We start from the raw sequence: 18,396 nt of genomic DNA on the forward strand, positions 1-18,396 counted from the left end.
ACTAAGATCCTACAATATCGAATTTCAAATGGATCATATCATTCGAGCAGCTTAATTTTGACATTTCCTACCACTCGAACTTTGCCGTGAAATAAAATATTTTGATTTTCTTTTCTTCTAGACCTCGAGAAAATATGGTCTTACTTATGTTCTCTCCAAAAATTCTGCAAACTGTTGTAACTATGGTAGAAGGTCGTCCCAAAACTGTTCGACTATATGATTAATTAACCCCGTAACGTGGGTAGATCACTTTTTCGTGGTACGTTACGGGATGTAAGATCTACCACGGATTCCTAGTCCTGACTACTTCAAATTAGGGGATCAGGATTTTTCAGTCCTTAGTCCTTTACTTTTTAGGCCTTGTTGATAGTGACAAGAGTCGGCTTAGTCCACCGAGGATAGTCTTGAAACATCTATGTGATTCCTAATCTTCTATTCGTTGTTCCCTAGTTTGTAGTGGTTAAGATTAGGTTTCTGATGCAGGGTCATTATCAATGTTATTTCTTAATTTTATTGCTAAGGAATCCAATTTTGACTGACAAAGAGGCGCACCTCTGGAGGGTGTTTTAACACTCCGAAAGGTATAAATAGCGGGACTTTTCAATTAGAGTCGGATCCTTGCCATAAATGCAAGAATGGCAACTGTAAAAAAAATCGAATACTTTATCATTTCTCAATAGTTGTGGAGTAAAACGACAATAGATCAAATTACTGGTCGCAGTGTTGTTAGGTCCCGAACAGAGGAAAAAAGTAGAAGGGTCTGTGCCTAGGGGCACGAACGGAAGCTTGATGTAGCTTGAGTGCACGGAACAAATGTGAAGAGCATTTAGTTCTTTTAATTGATCAATCATTTATTATCTTAACTCTTTCCGTTTTTGAATTGTAGGCGTACAAAATCTGTAGTATTTTTTTTTTTTTCAAACAGAAAGTTGATGAAGAGAATTGATCAAAATCACTTGCATCCCTGCTTCCAAGTTTGGTTACAATATTACAACTCTGGAGAGCATTTTGTGTGGTCGTGGGGGGGGGGCGTATGTTTCTGAACATAGACAAACAGGCACAGATAAATTCTATTCCAACTCTTTACTGTAATAAGCTTGTTGGCCCTGAAAAGGGCCGTTTTGTTGCCAAAGTTGGTGAACAGAGTGCGTCTGTCGCTTCAAAGCGTAGACGACATCCATGGCCGTGACAGCATCACGGATCAGAATTTCCAGGACACAGCACACCTCGTGTTTTCTCGTAGATCAGACCGGAGATACGTTTGACACAGCCACGACGAGCCAGATGACGAGTGGCGGTTATTACGAAGAACCTTGCGATGACGCTTAACGCTTTCTTTACCAAGACATTTTCCTCCTTTGCCACGACCAGTCATTGTTGCTTGTTGGGTAGAAGAGTGGACTACCTAGTCTGTAACCACCTTCCTACTGCTGCTATTGATGCTTCTGCTGCCTGTTCACCACGCCGTCCGAAGCGAAAATGAGTTGAGGCAGCAGCGCTCTTTTATATTTTATCAGGTTAAAGCAGAATTATGTGTAACCAAGTGGTCGATTATGACGACTGGGTTTGGGAAGAACGTTTATTTCATGAAAACAGTGATAAAATTATCACTTTTTATTTGTACATTGGACAATGCTTGACATTACCACTTTTTCAATAGATTCTTGTTTTAAATCATCAGTCGGAAGCATTGTTTTTGATGCGTCGAAATATTTCTGATCGATTGGTGATAAAATTATTGAAATTGGTCCAGGAGCAGCTTAGTTATTAATGTTGAAAATCTTTCATAACTTTGTTACATGTTCCATTTTCGGCTTTCACAAAGTGTTACACAAGTGTACAGTACCCCCATATAGAAATCACAGACGCAGTCCTACGTCATAAAAATATGATTAATTTTGCCATAAGGATATTTCAGTATTCCGGATAGTTTGAGTGGTACAGTTTAATCTCGATGTTGGAAACATGTGGTTTTTTCCGTTACTCTTCAAGCGGGCTTTACGTGAGTTTAAAATTCTTGGGGTTTTTAGTGGGAGAAGAGACTGTTGAAAACCAGATAGAATTGCGTAATACAACTTTTATCGAACGTAAAGCAACTTTTACCAAAGGTTTCAACAGCAGCGCCGGTGGTGTAGTGGTAAGCGTGACTGCCCCTCACTCCAAAGGGCCTGGGTTCAACCTCAGTCAGCGCCGTCGGGATTTCCTGATGCATTAAATTTCTGATGACGTGTTCCTTCGGAAGGGAAGTAAAGCCGTTGATCCCCGGTCCATGAGTTGATGGGTCTATAGGTAGGGTGCAGGTGTGAGAGCTGCCTTCCTGGTGTCGTTAGCATTGGTACTCAGTACGGAAAACAAAGCAAGGAAAAAATAACATCAAATGCTTTCTCTATCCTTTCTACAGTGATGTAAACACTCATCTATTAAAAACGGTTGTGGTATTCCCTTTATTTATTCTGAAATGTTGCTGTTGTCTATTACCCTCTTACGCATACTAAGCGGTAAAAGTAATAGTAGTAATAGTATATAAGTAGCTATATCATAATACACTTTCGCACAGACCAAAATGATTCAGGATACCCAGAGGAAGAAAGCTGAATTACACTTCAATGAATTATGCAGTAGAGTGTTGATGTCTCTGGCGCTTGTCGACGCCCATGTTTTGAGTTTTGGGTGCGGCTTCGAAACCACCATAATGGCAGACTCGACACAGCACTTTTTCACCATACTTTTTGATGAATGAAATATGTGATTAAGCTTACAGTTTAGATCTTACTGGTAGTAAATATATGAATATGGTTAAACCTCTAGATTATACTTTTTGTTTGTATTATTCAATTGGACCACATTTGGGTAAGACTGTCCCGTTTGTCGTGGAAGGAATTATGTTCAAGATGAGACAAAATAAAACAAAGCTACAAAGTGCAACTCGTTACGAAAACTTAAAAAAAAATCCGCTTTTATAGCAAGCGATCTTACCCGGTTTGCTGTCTGCATTCCAATGAAAAAGTTTTACGGTATCAATTTAATTAGGGATTGTTGTCTTGCTTGATTGAATACGGTGTGGGAGAATTAGTATGATGGGAAAATGTTACTCTAACGCTTAACTGCTAAAGATTGTTCAAAGTCCAAGGGTATTTTTTTTTGTAAAAAGCAGCTGTTAAAAAAATCTTTACGGGTGATATCTGTAAGACTAACTAACATTATAGTAAAAAAATGGATGATTTGCAGCAGCTAAAAATGTACAAAAAATAAAAGAAATCTTTGTCGTTTCAATCTTGGTATATAAAATCAGTTACCTCTCTTAGCTTGTAAATAAATAAAAACATAGGTTGTAAAGTTAAAATGTACTCTCTGACATGAATCGTTTGTTTGTTATATACTTATTTCTGTAGGTAGTAAAAGTCTTGAATGATGTTTGTTTGTTGTATGACGAATGTGAATGTTTCCTTTTGGTAGGGTGCGAAGGATAATGTCGAATTGTATTTCTGAAGGGTATAGTATACTTCTAGTAAAGTGAATTTATCGTTTCTGTTCAATAGTGTCGTTAAAACGTCTTCGCCTCCGCCATTTTAAAAAAAAATAATCTCATTGTTTTTCTTGTGATTCAAACAGGCAAATAAATTTGGAGCAAACCTCAATTAAATAAAACATATTAGTGCATCTTAAGAATAATATTCGAATCAAATGGTTCCTACACGATTAGTTGACGGTGCACAAAGGGAATAGATTTCAAAGTTTTGATTAACATTAACAAAACAAATCCTAGATAGAGTTTGGAACGAAACAAACACAATAAAAAGGCTAATTGATAGGTAGACAGAAGTTCTAGCGGGGTCAAGTAAAAAAACTGCCGTATGAGAAAACGCAAGAAAGTAATCAGGAAATGCGGCACACCTAGTTACTGAGGGTGCGTACGTTTTTTTTTCTAGCGTGAATCAGCAAGTGTTCTAAACGTTCACAGTTTTTTTTTTCCAGTCCCGTTGGTCGTCTCTTCACTCTCCTTCAACTCAGTATTCTCAGTTTTCACGTTCGTTTGTACCATCTTCCAGTCTCGTCGGGAAAGTATGTTTTCCCATTGCATAGCTTTGTCCCGAAAAGTGGTAACTTGAAAGTCTGGAAGTCATCAGGCGATGTTCAATGCTTCTTATTATTTTTTCGTGTAGTTCTAGTAGTTGTTGTTGAGTGCAGTTGAAATTTGACGTCCAGACAGGTCCATAGCGTTTTCTTACGTTTTCGTTTCGATCGATGCATTTTTGAAGCAAAGTCTTTGATTTTTTGTTGTTGTTCTTGTGGTTGTAGGTTATTTTGCACAGTCCAAGCGGTCTTCTTTCTGACAGTTCTTCAGAAACGATCTGGGGGCTAGGTACTTGTATTTTATGTAGTGGGAGTACTGTTTGTAGTAGGGTTTGTTCGTTCGTCTCTAGCGTTAAAGTGGTAAAATAGTTCTGCAAAAATAAATTCGTTATATTGGTGGTTTGTTAGGTAGGAGAACGAAAGCTTATGAATATGAATATTTGAAAACATATAAATGACATTGCCTAGGCTAGTAAAGTACGAAATAGTAGGTGTGTGTGTGGGTATGTGTGTGTGATCTAAATCAAAACGGGAAAATGGTATACCATAGTTAAGCTTTGAATTACGAGTTAGAGGAGTTCAGTAGCGTCCAAAATAACGTATATAGCTCTGTAGTAAAAGCTGTCTAAAGTATTGAAGTGCACGTAAACGGATAGGTGAAAATTACACAATTATAATAATTGTCTGTTGATATTTTCTCATGTAGTTACTATTTCTGATCATGGGATTTTCTACAAATCTAATACCAACTAAATAAATACATTTCTCTGGAGGTTATCCAGCGCAATGACGCTCTGATATGCAGGGTAACCTCGAGGATTTAGTTGAACGCTCCTACACGGCAGGTTTTACCACCAAAGGTAACAAGACTAAATCATTGGATGTCAACATGGCCAACTGCCTTCCAACTTTACGGTAGCTGGGAAAGCAAATGACTTGAACACAGTCAGTTGCTTACCAAAAAAAAGTTTTGGAAGGCTAATAAGCACTGCAGAGCAATCATTTTAAATTTTGCATCAGTCTAGTGTCTACTTATTTTAATAAATATAATTCCCTGAGTTTTCCAATAAATAAAATAAATAAATAATATGCTTAAAGGGTGTCTTTCATCAAATTGCATTACGGGAAAAACGGTGTAGAAAATTACCCATTGGGTGTTTTCTCTTGAAAATTTGGGTAGAAGTAGTTTAGAGTGTTTAGTTTACACTGTATTTTTATCGCTGTCAGCTTTTCGAAAGTTGGATAAAATTACATTGGAAAACAACTCGGAATCGTGTAGAAGGGTGAGTCGTCTGATTAAATGTTACTACGAAACTCTGAGCATCTAACGGAAGGAGAAATGCGGTCAGAATGGATGTTCTGTTAGTGATTAGGATCACAAGCGTGTCGTGAAAGCGTTTAAGCGGAATCCCAATGCTTCGGTCAGGGATGTGGCCAAAACGATGAATCTGTCCAAGTCTTTCATTCAGAGAGCCAAGGACCGGGAAGGACTGCATGCGTACAAAGTGCAGAATGCTCCAAATCGTGACGAACGGCAAGATACAGTGGGGAAGTCACGGGCCCGGAAACTGTACACCCAGATGCTGACGAAGCCTCATTGTCGCATCATGGATGATGAGACTTACGTCATGGCGGACTTCCGGGAGCTACTGTTCTTCACCGCCCAGCACAAGTTTGATGTTCCGGAGGAAGTAAGGAAGCAGAAACTTTCCAAGTTTGCCAAGATATACATGATTTGGCAAGCGATCTGCTCATGTGGCAAACGGAGTGCGCCGATCGTGACTACCGGGACTGTACATGGGGAGATCTACCTCAAGGGGTGTCTACAGAAGCGTCTGCTTTCTCTGTTGAAGCAACGCGAGGACCCCACGATCTTCTGGCCGTATCTAGCTTCGTGTCACTATTCAAATGTTGTCCTGGAGTGGTACAAAGCCAACGGGGTCACTTTCGTACCCAAGGACATTAACCCCCCAACTCACCGGAACTAAGGCATATCGAAAAATACTGGACTATTATGAAGCAGGCACTACGGGAGAAATCCCAAGGAGGTCAAATCTGAGGAAGACATGAAGAAAAAGCTGCAGCCAGATGTTGTAAAGAACCTAATGAGTGGAGTTAATCGTAAGCGAGCGTACGGTTATGGTATTGAAGTTGAATAAATATGCCAAAATTTTACTAATATTTTATTATCTGAAGGTTTGAAAAGGGTCGGTCAACTAGGAAATTTTCTACAGCGTTTTTTTTCCGTGATGCAATTTGATGTGGGGCACCCTTTAAATACATACATTTGAAATATTATACAAATTTTCATTTGGTTTACCCCTCGTTAAGATAAACAAATACATTGGTAGCCTTTTTGGCCACAGAGGCGCTTTCATCGCTAAAAATTCGGTTCGCCAACTAAACGAAATAATGGATCATATTGTTAATGTAATATATTTGCTGATATGGTCATTCATGTTGGTTGGTCAGTGTCCTTCATACTCTCCTCAGAATTCCTTTCAAATACTCATAAGAATTCAATTGGTATGATCCTCAGAATTTTCATTAAATTCGTTGCCTTGGAATTCTGCTCACAGCGTAGGAATTATTCTTAGGGTAGATGCATAAATGCAATGCTGTTACAAGATTCTCAAAATTTAATACGCGAAATCCTTGATTTCTCAAAAGAAATCCCCGACAGATAAAAAAAAACTGTTTTCAATGCTTAAAAAGACCATTAGTATTACTACTACATGGCATTTCATGCTTATTACGTACCTGATAGGCAAAATAAGGTGTCAACCTCATCATTTTTTGAATTTCTCTCATTATTTGGTTCAAATTAAATTAAACACACTGTAGCCTTTTTTGATATCTTATTTTTAATATTTTTTTTAAAGTTTCATTTACGGAATACTGAAAAAAAAAGAGTTTTACTTAAAGAAAAAAAAATATTCAAAAAGTGCCCACTCCAAAAATAGATATGTTATCGATAAGTTTCCATCGGAAAACCCCTCGATTGTTTTGTTAAACATGTTTTAAAGCAAACGGCTCGAACCGGTGCAGTTGTACACGTGATCGCATTTGAATCAAATGAAAAAAATGGAGAACTCACAGTGATTTCGAAAGCAATTTCCTTGTGTATCCGAAAATTGGTAGCTGGTGATGTGAATCGCCCCGGGGCTGTCACTAGGAAGTACAGTATCAGCAAGACAGCGGTAGGGAAAATTCTTCTGAAGCTAAAAACGTTAGGATCAGTGGCGGATCGCCCTGCCAGAGGCAGGAAGCGCAAGACGGACGTGAGAACGGACACCAAGATCAGGCGAGAAGTCAAGAGGAACCCGAAGGTAACTGTTGAATAGGGGTTGAATAGCAAAGTTGCCCGAAAGCGCCCATTTATCAGCAAACAATCAAAGCCGAATCGCTTAAGTTTGCTAAGGAGCATATTGATAAGCACCTGGAGTTCTGGAATACGGTTCTTTGGACGGACGAATCAAAATTCAAGCTGTTTGACCGAAAGCGGCGGGTTCGTTTGTGGTGCAGCTCGAATGAAGAGCTTCAGGAGCACCACATCCAAGGTACGGTGAAGCATGGAGGAGGAAATGTGATTGTCTGGGGATGTTTTTTGTTGAGTGGGAAGCCTCGTTAAAATCGACGGGATAATGACGGCCGATTCCTACATCAACATCCTGTGAGGAAAAGCTGAAGGTTTCGCTGATCCAGACGGGTCTTGAAGAGAAGTTCGTATTTCAGTAGGACAACGACCCGAAGCATACTGCCAAGAGGACTAAAGGCTGGCGCACAATGCATAAGTTTCCAGAAAACTTATCCATCGTTCGCCGACCTTAAGTCTTTCTTCCGGTATTGTCGGATCAAATCGCTGAAATGGCCCCACAAAACCCGGACCTCAACCCCATCTAGAATTTGTGGGCGATTCTCGATGCCAGGGTTGACAAAACTGGTGTTACCAATAAAAATAACTGTTTTGAAGCTCTGGAGCGCGTCTGGGAAGAGCTAGATCCACAGCACCTAAAGAACCTAGTGGAGAGCATACCGAAGCGCCTGCATCCGGTCCTGAAGGTCAAAGGAGGACACATTAACTATAAAAAAGCTTTTCTTTTACTTTAATTTACCTTTTCTGGAGCCAAACTGAAGTGGGCACTTTATGTTGCCTATCAATGTATATCATATTAGCTTTTTGCCTGCTCTCAACATAGTGTTCTTTGTAGCACTTCCACATTTTAATTGAGAGCTTGCCTGTACTGCCCATAAAAGCATATCAGTCCCATCTGGAAAATAGCAAGCCGAGAAAAACGCTGCTGAAAATGTATTTCTCCGAAGACTCTTATAGATTGGACAAACAAATTTTGGTATTTTTCACCATATTTTAGTACACAGTGTGAATTACAATCGATTCTAATGAGTAACTCATTTCTGATAAAAATCCATATGGGACTGTTATGCTTTTATGGGCAGTGTACTACCCTATGCCCATGAAGTCGACTAAATTTCCAAACCAAATAATATAATGGACCGAACGGGAATCGGAACAAGCCGCCTCCAACATAAACTTGCTTCGTAGTTGCGCGCCTTGAATTAACTTGAAATTATTGACAACCAAAAGTAATTCTTCTTGGAGGATTTCAAAACAACAGGGAAATTTTAATGGAATTCCAATGAAAATTCCAATGGAATTGCATTCCGAAGTTCGAGGATAGTTTCAACTAAATTTTGAGGAAAGTTTAATAAAAAATCTGAGGAGTATTTGAAGGTTATTACGGTAATATTTTGTTTTGGAAATTGAAAAGAGAGTTACAAGGAAGCTATAAGTAGCATTTCATAGAATTAATGGGAATTCTGAGCAGAACTAAAAAAGGAATTCCTACGATAATTCGGATACGTTTACGGAGAAGATTAGAGTACGTTCCAAAACTAGCAAAAAAATAATTGAAAAACCGAACTTTGAAATAAAAACTAAATGGCTGACACTTCATTCTTCTAATTCTGGGATTTTGGCACTTTGAAAAGTTTATAGATCTTGGACTTGGAGTTCGAAACTTGAAGGCTTTGATATTTTATGAGATCTTAGACGTAAGTAAATGTTAAACTTCAATTTTTAATGGTTTTGATTGTAAAACTGTTATATCTGGACATCGTTTGTAGAAATAAAGTTGTTGTTTTGCCAAAAATAACAAATGTTTTAACGCAATCCGAAAATAGCTTTCTTCTTATAAAACATGAAAATTATCCGAAAAGTTTTGGAAAAACGAGGACAGCTCAGGAAGTTTTATTTAGCCAAATAAGTAGACAATCAGCTAAAATTTTACTTCAATTCGAGGGGTGCGACACATCTCAATCTAAATTTTAGATGGTCGAAAAATCTGATGCTAGCGAATCATTCTACCACAAATCTTTTTTAATCTTTCGCTTCTAAATTCTTCTACTCGCATCGGTCTCCATCTTTTTTCATCAATCGTATTCCTATCCAATAGAAGTGAGTGCATATCACAAAAGCAAAGCAAAATTTTCCTGCATCTTGGATAGAGTCAATTGCATTAAATGCATTCACAAGAGAAGATGACGAAAGCATAAGAAACTCCGATAATTTCAATTAATATTGGTAGATCAACAACATAGATACTTCATTTATAGAGACGGCAATATTTAAGATGGTTCGATTGTTCTGAAATTTACTGATTTGTTACAAGTTCTCAACATCAGTTAGGCTAACTTTGACATAAAGTTAAGTTAACTGCTATAATACCAAACCAATACTTATTAATGCTGTGTCACAGCACGCCTGTCCCATTTCCGTGAAGCGTGCTTGATCTTATCATCGCCACGCCTTTTGCAGATTTCAATTGCAATATTGCATTTCAATTAAATATTGCAATTTCCATATTTCAATTCCAATATAAAAGTTTGAAGTGTTAGCATCTGAATCATCTGTACTGATATTTCAAAATATTTTCCAACTACATGTCGGACTCGATTATCAAGAGACTCGATTATCCGGGGTTCGATTATCCGATTATTATATAATACAATACACTGAAGTCTTTTTTTACACGGTTTTTCGCGATTAACACGGTACGTTTTTAACGATTTCTCGACAACGATACAACCGATCAACTTGATTCTAATCACATTATCCGTTTCAAGCTATAGGTAATCGAATGGCATACTTAAAAAAAAATTACAATTTTTGTTTGTAAATACAGTAATTTTTTAAATATCTCTACATGGACCAAGCCTCCTATAATTACAAATGGCATCAAAATCCGATTTTTTTTAGCATGTGAAAAATCAAAATCTCGGTAGGTTTTTTTTACATGGTACATATCCCCCGTGTAAAAAAGGACCTGAGTGTATGATGCTAACAATATTGGCCGTAGGTAGGATGAGGGGGCTGAAAGAAGGGTTGTTTTGTATATTGAAACTCGGTTATCCGCAGTGTATATCAAATTCATTAACACAAATGAATATATTTATTTTATATTCATTCATAATTTTAACACAGTGGTGACCCGATTTCGTCTACCCTCAATTTTGTCAACCTGTAGGATTCAATTAATTTCGTTTGAGGTGAACTGTTTTCTACACTCGTTGATGGTATTTTATTGATTGCTGAACTCATTCATCGAGAATTATGTTCGGAAGATCCGGAACAACCAAGGGGTAGGTCACTCCGCACACTAATCTTGGGTTTTCTTTTTTGTCAGTGTGCCGCAGAACTGCCGATTGTGCCGGTCATAGAGCAAGCTGCGGTTGTTTGTAAATCCCGGTAAACCTATACTTCTGACAGCTTGAATGTTTTGGTTTGAAATCGCAAGGATAAATCGGATTGAGAATGACACGGGATGTGGCGGGTGTGCGAAATTTTGGTGTTTTGTGTTCATAGGAGAATAAAAGTCCTGTGTTTTAGGGTTTTATAATGCCCTGAAAGGCAGAACAGAAACCTATGTGTGCCTACGATAATATGCCGAAGGTGTGCCGATGGATGTGCCCAAGCTGTGTCGAATCTAATTTCGGCCCAATGTGCTGTACGAATTACCCCTTGGGAACAACCGTAAAAGTGGTCAATTCATGAAATTGGTCTTAGAGCTTCGCGGTTTTTTGCAAAAGCATTTTTTGATGTGTTGTAAGAATGAATTTCAAGTTGTGACATGAATATGGCAAGTTGGGGATTCAATATTTTCTTCCTTAACGCGAAACGTACCACCGCGAAAATATTTTGTGTGTTCTGGCACATTTTGATTTTTTTTAATTATTGCAGAAAGATATCAAAATCTAACAACATCAGTTTTTTCCTGCGATTCTTAAGAAAATTTACGTTCAAATACAAATACGTTATAGAATGATCCCCCGAAAGATCAGAGACATACTTAAAATTGGCACTACCACATTTACGGTTGTTCCGGTCCTTCATAAACACGCAGAGTAAATATGAATTCCCGTTTATCTCAATATTTTTCAACATAAAATAAAACTTCTACTTCCCGAAATGGCTCATACCGTTTCTTTTGATCATATAAATCCTGTTTCAATCATTCGTGTACTCAAATCGATTCCAGTAAAGACAATCTTTGTGGGACAGTTATACGTAGAATTTCAACATGGAACAATAAGAATTGATGTTGTTTTTATAAAAGCCCAGAACAAATTGCATGAACAAAAGTGAAAAACGTCCAAAAGTAACATGGGACAGATATGCGTAGAACGGCAACATAATTATTCATCATTTCCCATAAAGTTTTACGATTATGCGATCATTATTTAATGGTTAACAATACGCGAAATATTCCACATAAAGTTGGCCAATATCCCAAAAACGGTTCCTTACAGATTACCATTACATCTACATATCCTCACCAGTTGCGAGGACCTGTCCTGGACAACTATTGGAGGTTAGGGCACTTCAATCGAAGAGATTAATCTCCAATTGCTGCCTATGAGGTAACGGCTGAATATCTACATCACTCACTCGTACCCATTATCTAGGACTCGTGCATCCTACGAATGTGTGCAATTTGGTCATTGCTATATGCAGGGTGATAAGTGAATTTCCATTTAGAAATTCATGGTTTTTTCCTGGTTTTCCTGGTCAATGATTTAAAAATTTCCTGGTTTTAAAAACCAGGTATTTATAAAACAATTTTTAATAAAAAAAAAAAGGTGAATCCTTGTACCATCATTCTTCGCGCAATGCGGAATTTCACAAACCAAAATAGGTATTAAGGTTCTTATGAATGCCCGTGAAATCTTTATCTGATTGTTTACTGTAAAGAAGCTAGTAGGGAGCCGCGCTACTTCGTCGTATCATGGCGCCTATTTCCGTTCTATGTGCTAAAACTATAATAGCAAAGCGTTTTCACTATTGTTTTTGCAAAAACATCTTTGCTTACAAGATTAATTACGGTTGACACTGAAACATTTGCGATAACCCGTAAAATGAGCGATTTTAGGGGTGTATGACGAAGAAAAGCTGAGATACGACGGACCACCGCGGAGCCCTATCTAATGTCTGAAATTTAGAGATCTATAAGCTCCTTAATCTTGAGATTTCTGTTTTTGAACTTGCGATTTTTTTAACTCTAATATTGAGATTTTTAGCCAACGGGCTAGTTTATCTCAAGGTGAAATTGCTAAGTGTGGTATGAATGAAGACTCTTTAAACAAACCTTTGCTTCTAACAATTTTACGGATTTCCAGTTTGTTTAAATTTTCCGCAAATTGTCAACGATTAAGGATCTTATTTAGCGGAATTTTGATTACAACATGATTTCAAAATCATATGATTAAAAGATTTCATAAACAATGCTGCTTTAATAACTCTTATTATTAAAAAGACTGACTGCTGAAGTTCATACAAACTCTCTAATGTTCGTAGAACTTCCCTGAAGCGTTAAGGTCTTTCCTGAAGGGTTCATTGAAGTTTGTATTGCCTGAATTTCATGGGACTTCCCCGAAGTTCGAAGGACTTTTTTAAAGATCTTTGGACTTCCCTGAAGTTCGGAGTTTTTTGAAATTCATAGGAATTTCTTAAATATCGTAGAAGTACCACGAAGTTCGTAGAAATTCTCAGAAGTTCGTAAGACTTCCTTCAAGTTCGAAGAACTTTCTCGAAGATCTGAGGACTTCCCTGAAGTTTGAAGGACTTAACTGAATATATGAGGACCCTAAATTTAGAAGAGCTTCCCTGAAGTTCATAAGGCTTTAAATATCGAAGGGTTTTTTTTCAAAAGTTTGTGGGTCTTTCCTTAATTTCTTGGAAATTCCCTGAAGTTTGGAGAGCTCCCATGAATTTCGTAGGACTACCTGTAGTTCAATCGACTTCTCGGAAGATCTAGGAACTTTTTTGAGCTTGGAGAACTATGTTAAGTTCAGAGGACTTCCCAAGAGTATTGAAGACTTCTCTGAAGCTCGGCAACAATCCATAAGTGTCATAGGATTATCCTTAAGTTTTAAGCAATGACTAAATGTCGTAGAAGTTACATTAAATCTGTAGAAAATTCTGTAAAATTCGTAGTTATTCCCCAAAGATTTAAGGACTTTCCTGAAGTTCGTAAAACTTCTCTGAAATTTGTAGAACTTCTCTGAAGGTTCGGAGAGATTTCCTGACCGCGTAGGTCATCACAGTAGTTCACAGGATTTTCCTGAAACTTGTAAGACTTTCCCGAATTTTGTAAAACTTGCATGAAGTTCGAATGCTTTATCTGAAGTTTTTAGAAATAGAACTTTTTTATGGAACATGTTGAACAGGTACTTCAAAGTAGTAACGCGTTGACACTGCTTAAGTCTGCTATCAATTAAGCACAAATCATACATGCAATTGATCCTAAAAAAAAATTAAATTAAAAATAAATAGAAAATATATTTACTAAATTCTTAGGGTAAATTTTGTTCATCATTGTTTAGTTGTGTGAAAGATTTAGCTTGAACAAAATGGTTAGTTTTGACCTGATTAAAAAAAGAAACTTTGACATACATAAAATTTAAAACCTATTTAAATTATACAAACAAGATTATTTTCCTGGTGGACTTATGAAATTCCTGGTTTTTCCCGGTTTTTCCTTGTGAAAATAAATTCCCGACTTTTTCCCGATTTTCCTGGTTCACTTGCCACCCTGTATACGTGAATGCTAATTTTACCTGGAAATACTAGAATTTGAGTACAAGGCTGATCAAATTACTTCTAACCCATCTCTAGACTCAGCCCATATAGGCTGAACTCACCTCATAAGTCGCTGTGTAGTTGAACTATACGAAAGCTAACTGAAATCGCACAATAAGTTTTATGCAATTATCCACTTAGTACATTGCAGATCAAAAACCACGGAAAATAAATTTTAGCCGCATAAAAAGCAAATCCATTGAACTTATAAAAGATCTCTCAAAATTGCTCCGGAAATCTCCTAAACTGCATACGAAGTCGTTTAAAACTCAGTTGTCTGAATTATACATAAAAAAATCCTACTTGAAGAAATGGAACTTTTCATCCTCATCAAAGCCCAAAAACCTTTCCCTTGAAGTCATCAGCCTTCAGAAAGTTTCTCTGATCTTCATCCTTTATGCATCCATGTATTTTATGATTTTTTTTAACATGATTATTCTACATACCCCGAACGCAATCACTCCGAATGTGAAAAGAACGAGCAGCAATCAAAAGAAGGCAGAATCTCGTTCGGGATAAAGCCATTCAGGGAACTGATATTCGGGGTCCTTCCACGTCCTTTACATAGTCCGCAGAAAGTTATAAATTTACTTCAAGAAATATTTGTTTTATTTTTTGCTTACTTTTCAAGTTCCTCTAAAAGCTTCTGAACTTCACTTGTATGATCATTGAATCTACATTCAGTGAGTATTATTCCAAAAAATAATAGATACTGCATTGCAATTCGAGACCAATTAAATATCTTTTACGAAATTTAATAAACAATATTGCATTTAACAAGTGTTTCTACTTTAACTGAAATTTGAGAAATGTTATGTTGTTATAATCTGTCAGATCTGAGTTATCCACATCCCTCAGGGCCCGAGGAAAACAACCCGCGCTACCCGTTAGAGATGTCTTGGCTAGCCGCGATTTCGACTATTTGAATTTAATTTATGTGTTTTCAAAACAGATAGATCTGAGGATATAGTAGTTAGTGTCATCTTGAGTTCTCCCAAGTTGTTAGCTGTCCATCGGTGTACCCCCATGTTTGTCTTTTTCATCAGTATGTCGCTTAGTTCGAGATCAAGAGCACATTGGTCTCCAAACCTTGTGTTCTCAATCCCTGCCATGCCATCCATTTGTTACCCCTGACCTCGAGATTGCCGCGAGTAATCGGCCCCTGCTTTACTAACGTTAGTTTTAAGTAATGTTGTTATCTAAACAATAAATATCGGCTCCCTAAAGCTACAACAAATGAGCCTGGAATAATAAACAAATTATTTTAAAAAAATGTTGTTATAATGATTTCATTTTCCCATGAAAGGTCCATTTGTTTTTGAATAATCCCTAATATTCAGTCCACCCACTGCTCGCCCGATCGCACAACTCGAACATGAAACCAGCAAGGCAAAATGCAAGATACTTTCGTTTTTGGACGTAATACAAAATTAGGAGAAAAAACTCCACCTCCTTCCATCTTTTGTCACGTTTTTCCTCAACTATTTACATTGCTCGTCGCAAACGCTAAGCTCTCTCCCTTCCTTCTTAATGCGTGACGTACTTAATCGATGTTCCCCTGTTGTTTCCTAACCAACAGACATCGTCATGCCATCGCGTTATGCGCATACAACACTGCATGTGCACTAATTGCTTTGCAATTTCGCTAACAACGCTATACCTTAAGCAACGTCTTAAAGTCATTTTCTCGATGCTAGGAGACCCCAGTACCTCAGTTCGGCGCCACATTCCACATGAACCAAACCTAGAGTAGAGGGACGAAACGGCAAATATCTACGGCATCAACATTCAGCCCACGGGCTGCGAAATTTACCTTATCCTTCTTGTAGATTTCCCCGGTTGATGATGATTTATGTTATTTCCAGAATACTGCTAAACCTCGTAGTATCCTTGTTTACTCATTCTCCATGCGTTCTTCATGTCGCATGCGCTTTCTCCGATCATTATTTGGCTCTTCGGCTTCCAGAACCTGCGCGGGTGAAATGGTTAGAAATTTCCGAACGATTTTAGTAAGATCGAAACTTTACCTTCAGCCGAACATTCAGAATCTCAGCCCCATGCAAGGTTTCCATCGCCTTCTTGGCACTCTTCTCGCTAGCAAACTTTGCATAGCCGCAGTTTTTGTTTGGCAACAGGTAAACATCGATCAAATCCCCAAATCGACAGAACGTCTGCTTAAGAACACTGGTCGGCAGGGCCTTCGGAATGCACACGATGAAGCACCGCTGGGCAACTTCTGCGTTCGGGTTGGCCATCGGCAATGGCTGCGGCAGGGGCACGCTGCAGAACGAGGCGTCTCGATCTGAAATTTTTGCGCCTATCAACAGCATTGGTGAAATTGAAATTATAATGTTAATTTGAGCTTACCGCCTCCGTTAAAAGGATCATTGTTGGCCATCATGCTGACCGTTTCATGACCAAGACGTATTATGAGACGTTCTCCGGGTGGATATTCTAAGCCGTGGATTTTGTCGCGAGCGTACATCGCAGACTGGGCATTGTTGTACACTACCGTAGCCGTAACGTTGCGATTATCTGACAAGAAAGACCCGAGAAATATAATCATTCAATTTTTTAAAAACTAGTACCGTAAGATACATACTAAAGTCGTTATTGATTTGACAGTAATCCAATCCCGGAATAATATCAAAAAGTCTCCAAAGCTGATCCTGATTCAAAGAAGGACTGCACAGCACTGTGAGTGACGTTTCGCTGGGATTCGCAGTCTGTCCCGAGTATCCACTGCTGGTGAAACCGAAATTCGCTCCCCGGTCGTTATTCATACCGGGTCCCCGACGATCGTTTCCACCCATTGCTCCGAATCCCATCATCGGACCCGAATTTCCCATTCCCGAACTACCACCCCGACGGTCGTCCATGAATCCATTCGGAGCACTACCACTTTCAAATCTTACAAAGTTATCACTGGAGGACACGGATGCATTTCTGGATGGCTTCGGTTCGGCAAATACTGCCTTGTATTTGGCATCACATTCCTCAAAAGCTCGCGCTGCATGCGTAAAGCGACTGAACTTCACATACGCAAATCCCTTGCCTTCCTTGGTCACCTTGTCCCGGATGATGGTAATGTTGTCGATCGTACCATGCTGACCGAACTCGTCCCGAAGCGATTCCTCGGTCATCTCCTTCGGAATCAAAACAAACAATCGAAGGTATTTTTCTTCCTCGTTATCGGTTTGCTTCCGGGAGCCCTGCTGTCGATTGGCTGCCACCAAAACCTAAATCCAAAGAATTTTACAATTATTCTTCTGGCCATAAAAGAAACAAACAAAAATCCTCTCACCTTAATTGGTCGTGAATTATCTCCGATCGTTTTTCCGTTCATATCCTCTAGTGCCCTGGCTGCTTCCGATGTTTTGGAAAATTTTATATATGCCACCCCCTTGGCGTCACCGGATTGCCTGTCCTTGACGATCCAAATCTCCTCAATTTCACCGAATTTGGAAAACTGCTCACGCAGAATGTCCTCCGTGACGGTTTTACTGCAGATGATGAACAACCGCGACATAGGCGGGATATCGGCAGGACTTTTTTCATCGTTGAAATTGTTACGACTCGATCCGCCAGATCTTCGGTCAGCCATGTTGTATTTTGATTTGCTTTCGAAGCCTTTCGTTTTCGATACTGGCAGGTAGAACAAGACAGGAACGGGATCGTGCTCTATAATTTTCACACCAATAAAAACACCTTGAAGCCCGATGTACCGGAAGGAACATTAGCGCAAAATACTCACCTGACGCGGGTCTACGGATAAGCAGTGCTTTTTGGCACTGAAAACACAGATTTCATACGAAAAAACTACACAAAACGAACAGACGTAAATTTTTGCACCTTTCACAATTTGTGACACAGACTGTACGAAAAATGATGATGATGAAAATGAAAAGTTCATGAATGACAGATGTTTGAATGAATGCTCACGCTATTTCAGAACTACCCAAATTTGAGTAGGATCTACTAAAGCACACGCAAACTTGAAAGTACCCATTAATGAGTATAAAACTACCCATTTTGAAGAAAAGTGACAACTCATTAAATAAGTAAAACCGAGTTTACTAATCAATGAGTATATTCGACGATGAAAAAAAAAACCAGGCCAGTGACAAGGCCTATACCAACAGCAGCGTTTGACAGTAGGAAGCATG

The 18,396-nt window shown here is 38.5% G+C and overlaps 1 protein-coding gene across 1 annotated transcript; it reads right to left on the bottom strand.

Moving 5' to 3' along the window:
• Positions 1-2,418: 2,418 nt before the first annotated feature.
• Positions 2,419-18,124, bottom strand: LOC135711167 (RNA-binding protein 45). Its single transcript, XM_065233935.1, has 7 exons — positions 17,985-18,124; positions 17,535-17,911; positions 16,833-17,469; positions 16,598-16,765; positions 16,258-16,547; positions 16,044-16,199; positions 2,419-4,445 (listed from the first exon to the last, which is right to left on the bottom strand). The coding sequence occupies exons 2-6, from the start codon at positions 17,832-17,834 to the stop codon at positions 16,125-16,127; spliced, it is 1,470 nt and encodes a 489-aa protein (XP_065090007.1). The 5' UTR covers positions 17,835-17,911; positions 17,985-18,124; the 3' UTR covers positions 2,419-4,445; positions 16,044-16,124.
• Between the last annotated feature and the right edge of the window lie 272 nt (positions 18,125-18,396).

The sequence above is a fragment of the Ochlerotatus camptorhynchus genome, unplaced genomic scaffold, assembly GCF_037179485.1.
Source record: "Ochlerotatus camptorhynchus isolate MF236.1 unplaced genomic scaffold, CSIRO-AGI_Acam_v1.1 ptg000423l, whole genome shotgun sequence".
In the NCBI taxonomy this organism is placed as follows: Eukaryota; Metazoa; Arthropoda; class Insecta; order Diptera; family Culicidae; genus Ochlerotatus; species Ochlerotatus camptorhynchus.

Coding starts and splice junctions, on each gene's coding strand:
- LOC135711167 (XM_065233935.1), bottom strand. CDS start 17,834: ATGGCTGACCGAAGATCTGGCGGATCGAGTCGTAACAATTTCAACGAT. Junction 17,470..17,534: donor ATAATTCACGACCAATTAAG/GTGAGAGGATTT, acceptor CTTTGGATTTAG/GTTTTGGTGGCAGCCAATCG. Junction 16,200..16,257: donor TTCTGAATGTTCGGCTGAAG/GTAAAGTTTCGA, acceptor TCACCCGCGCAG/GTTCTGGAAGCCGAAGAGCC.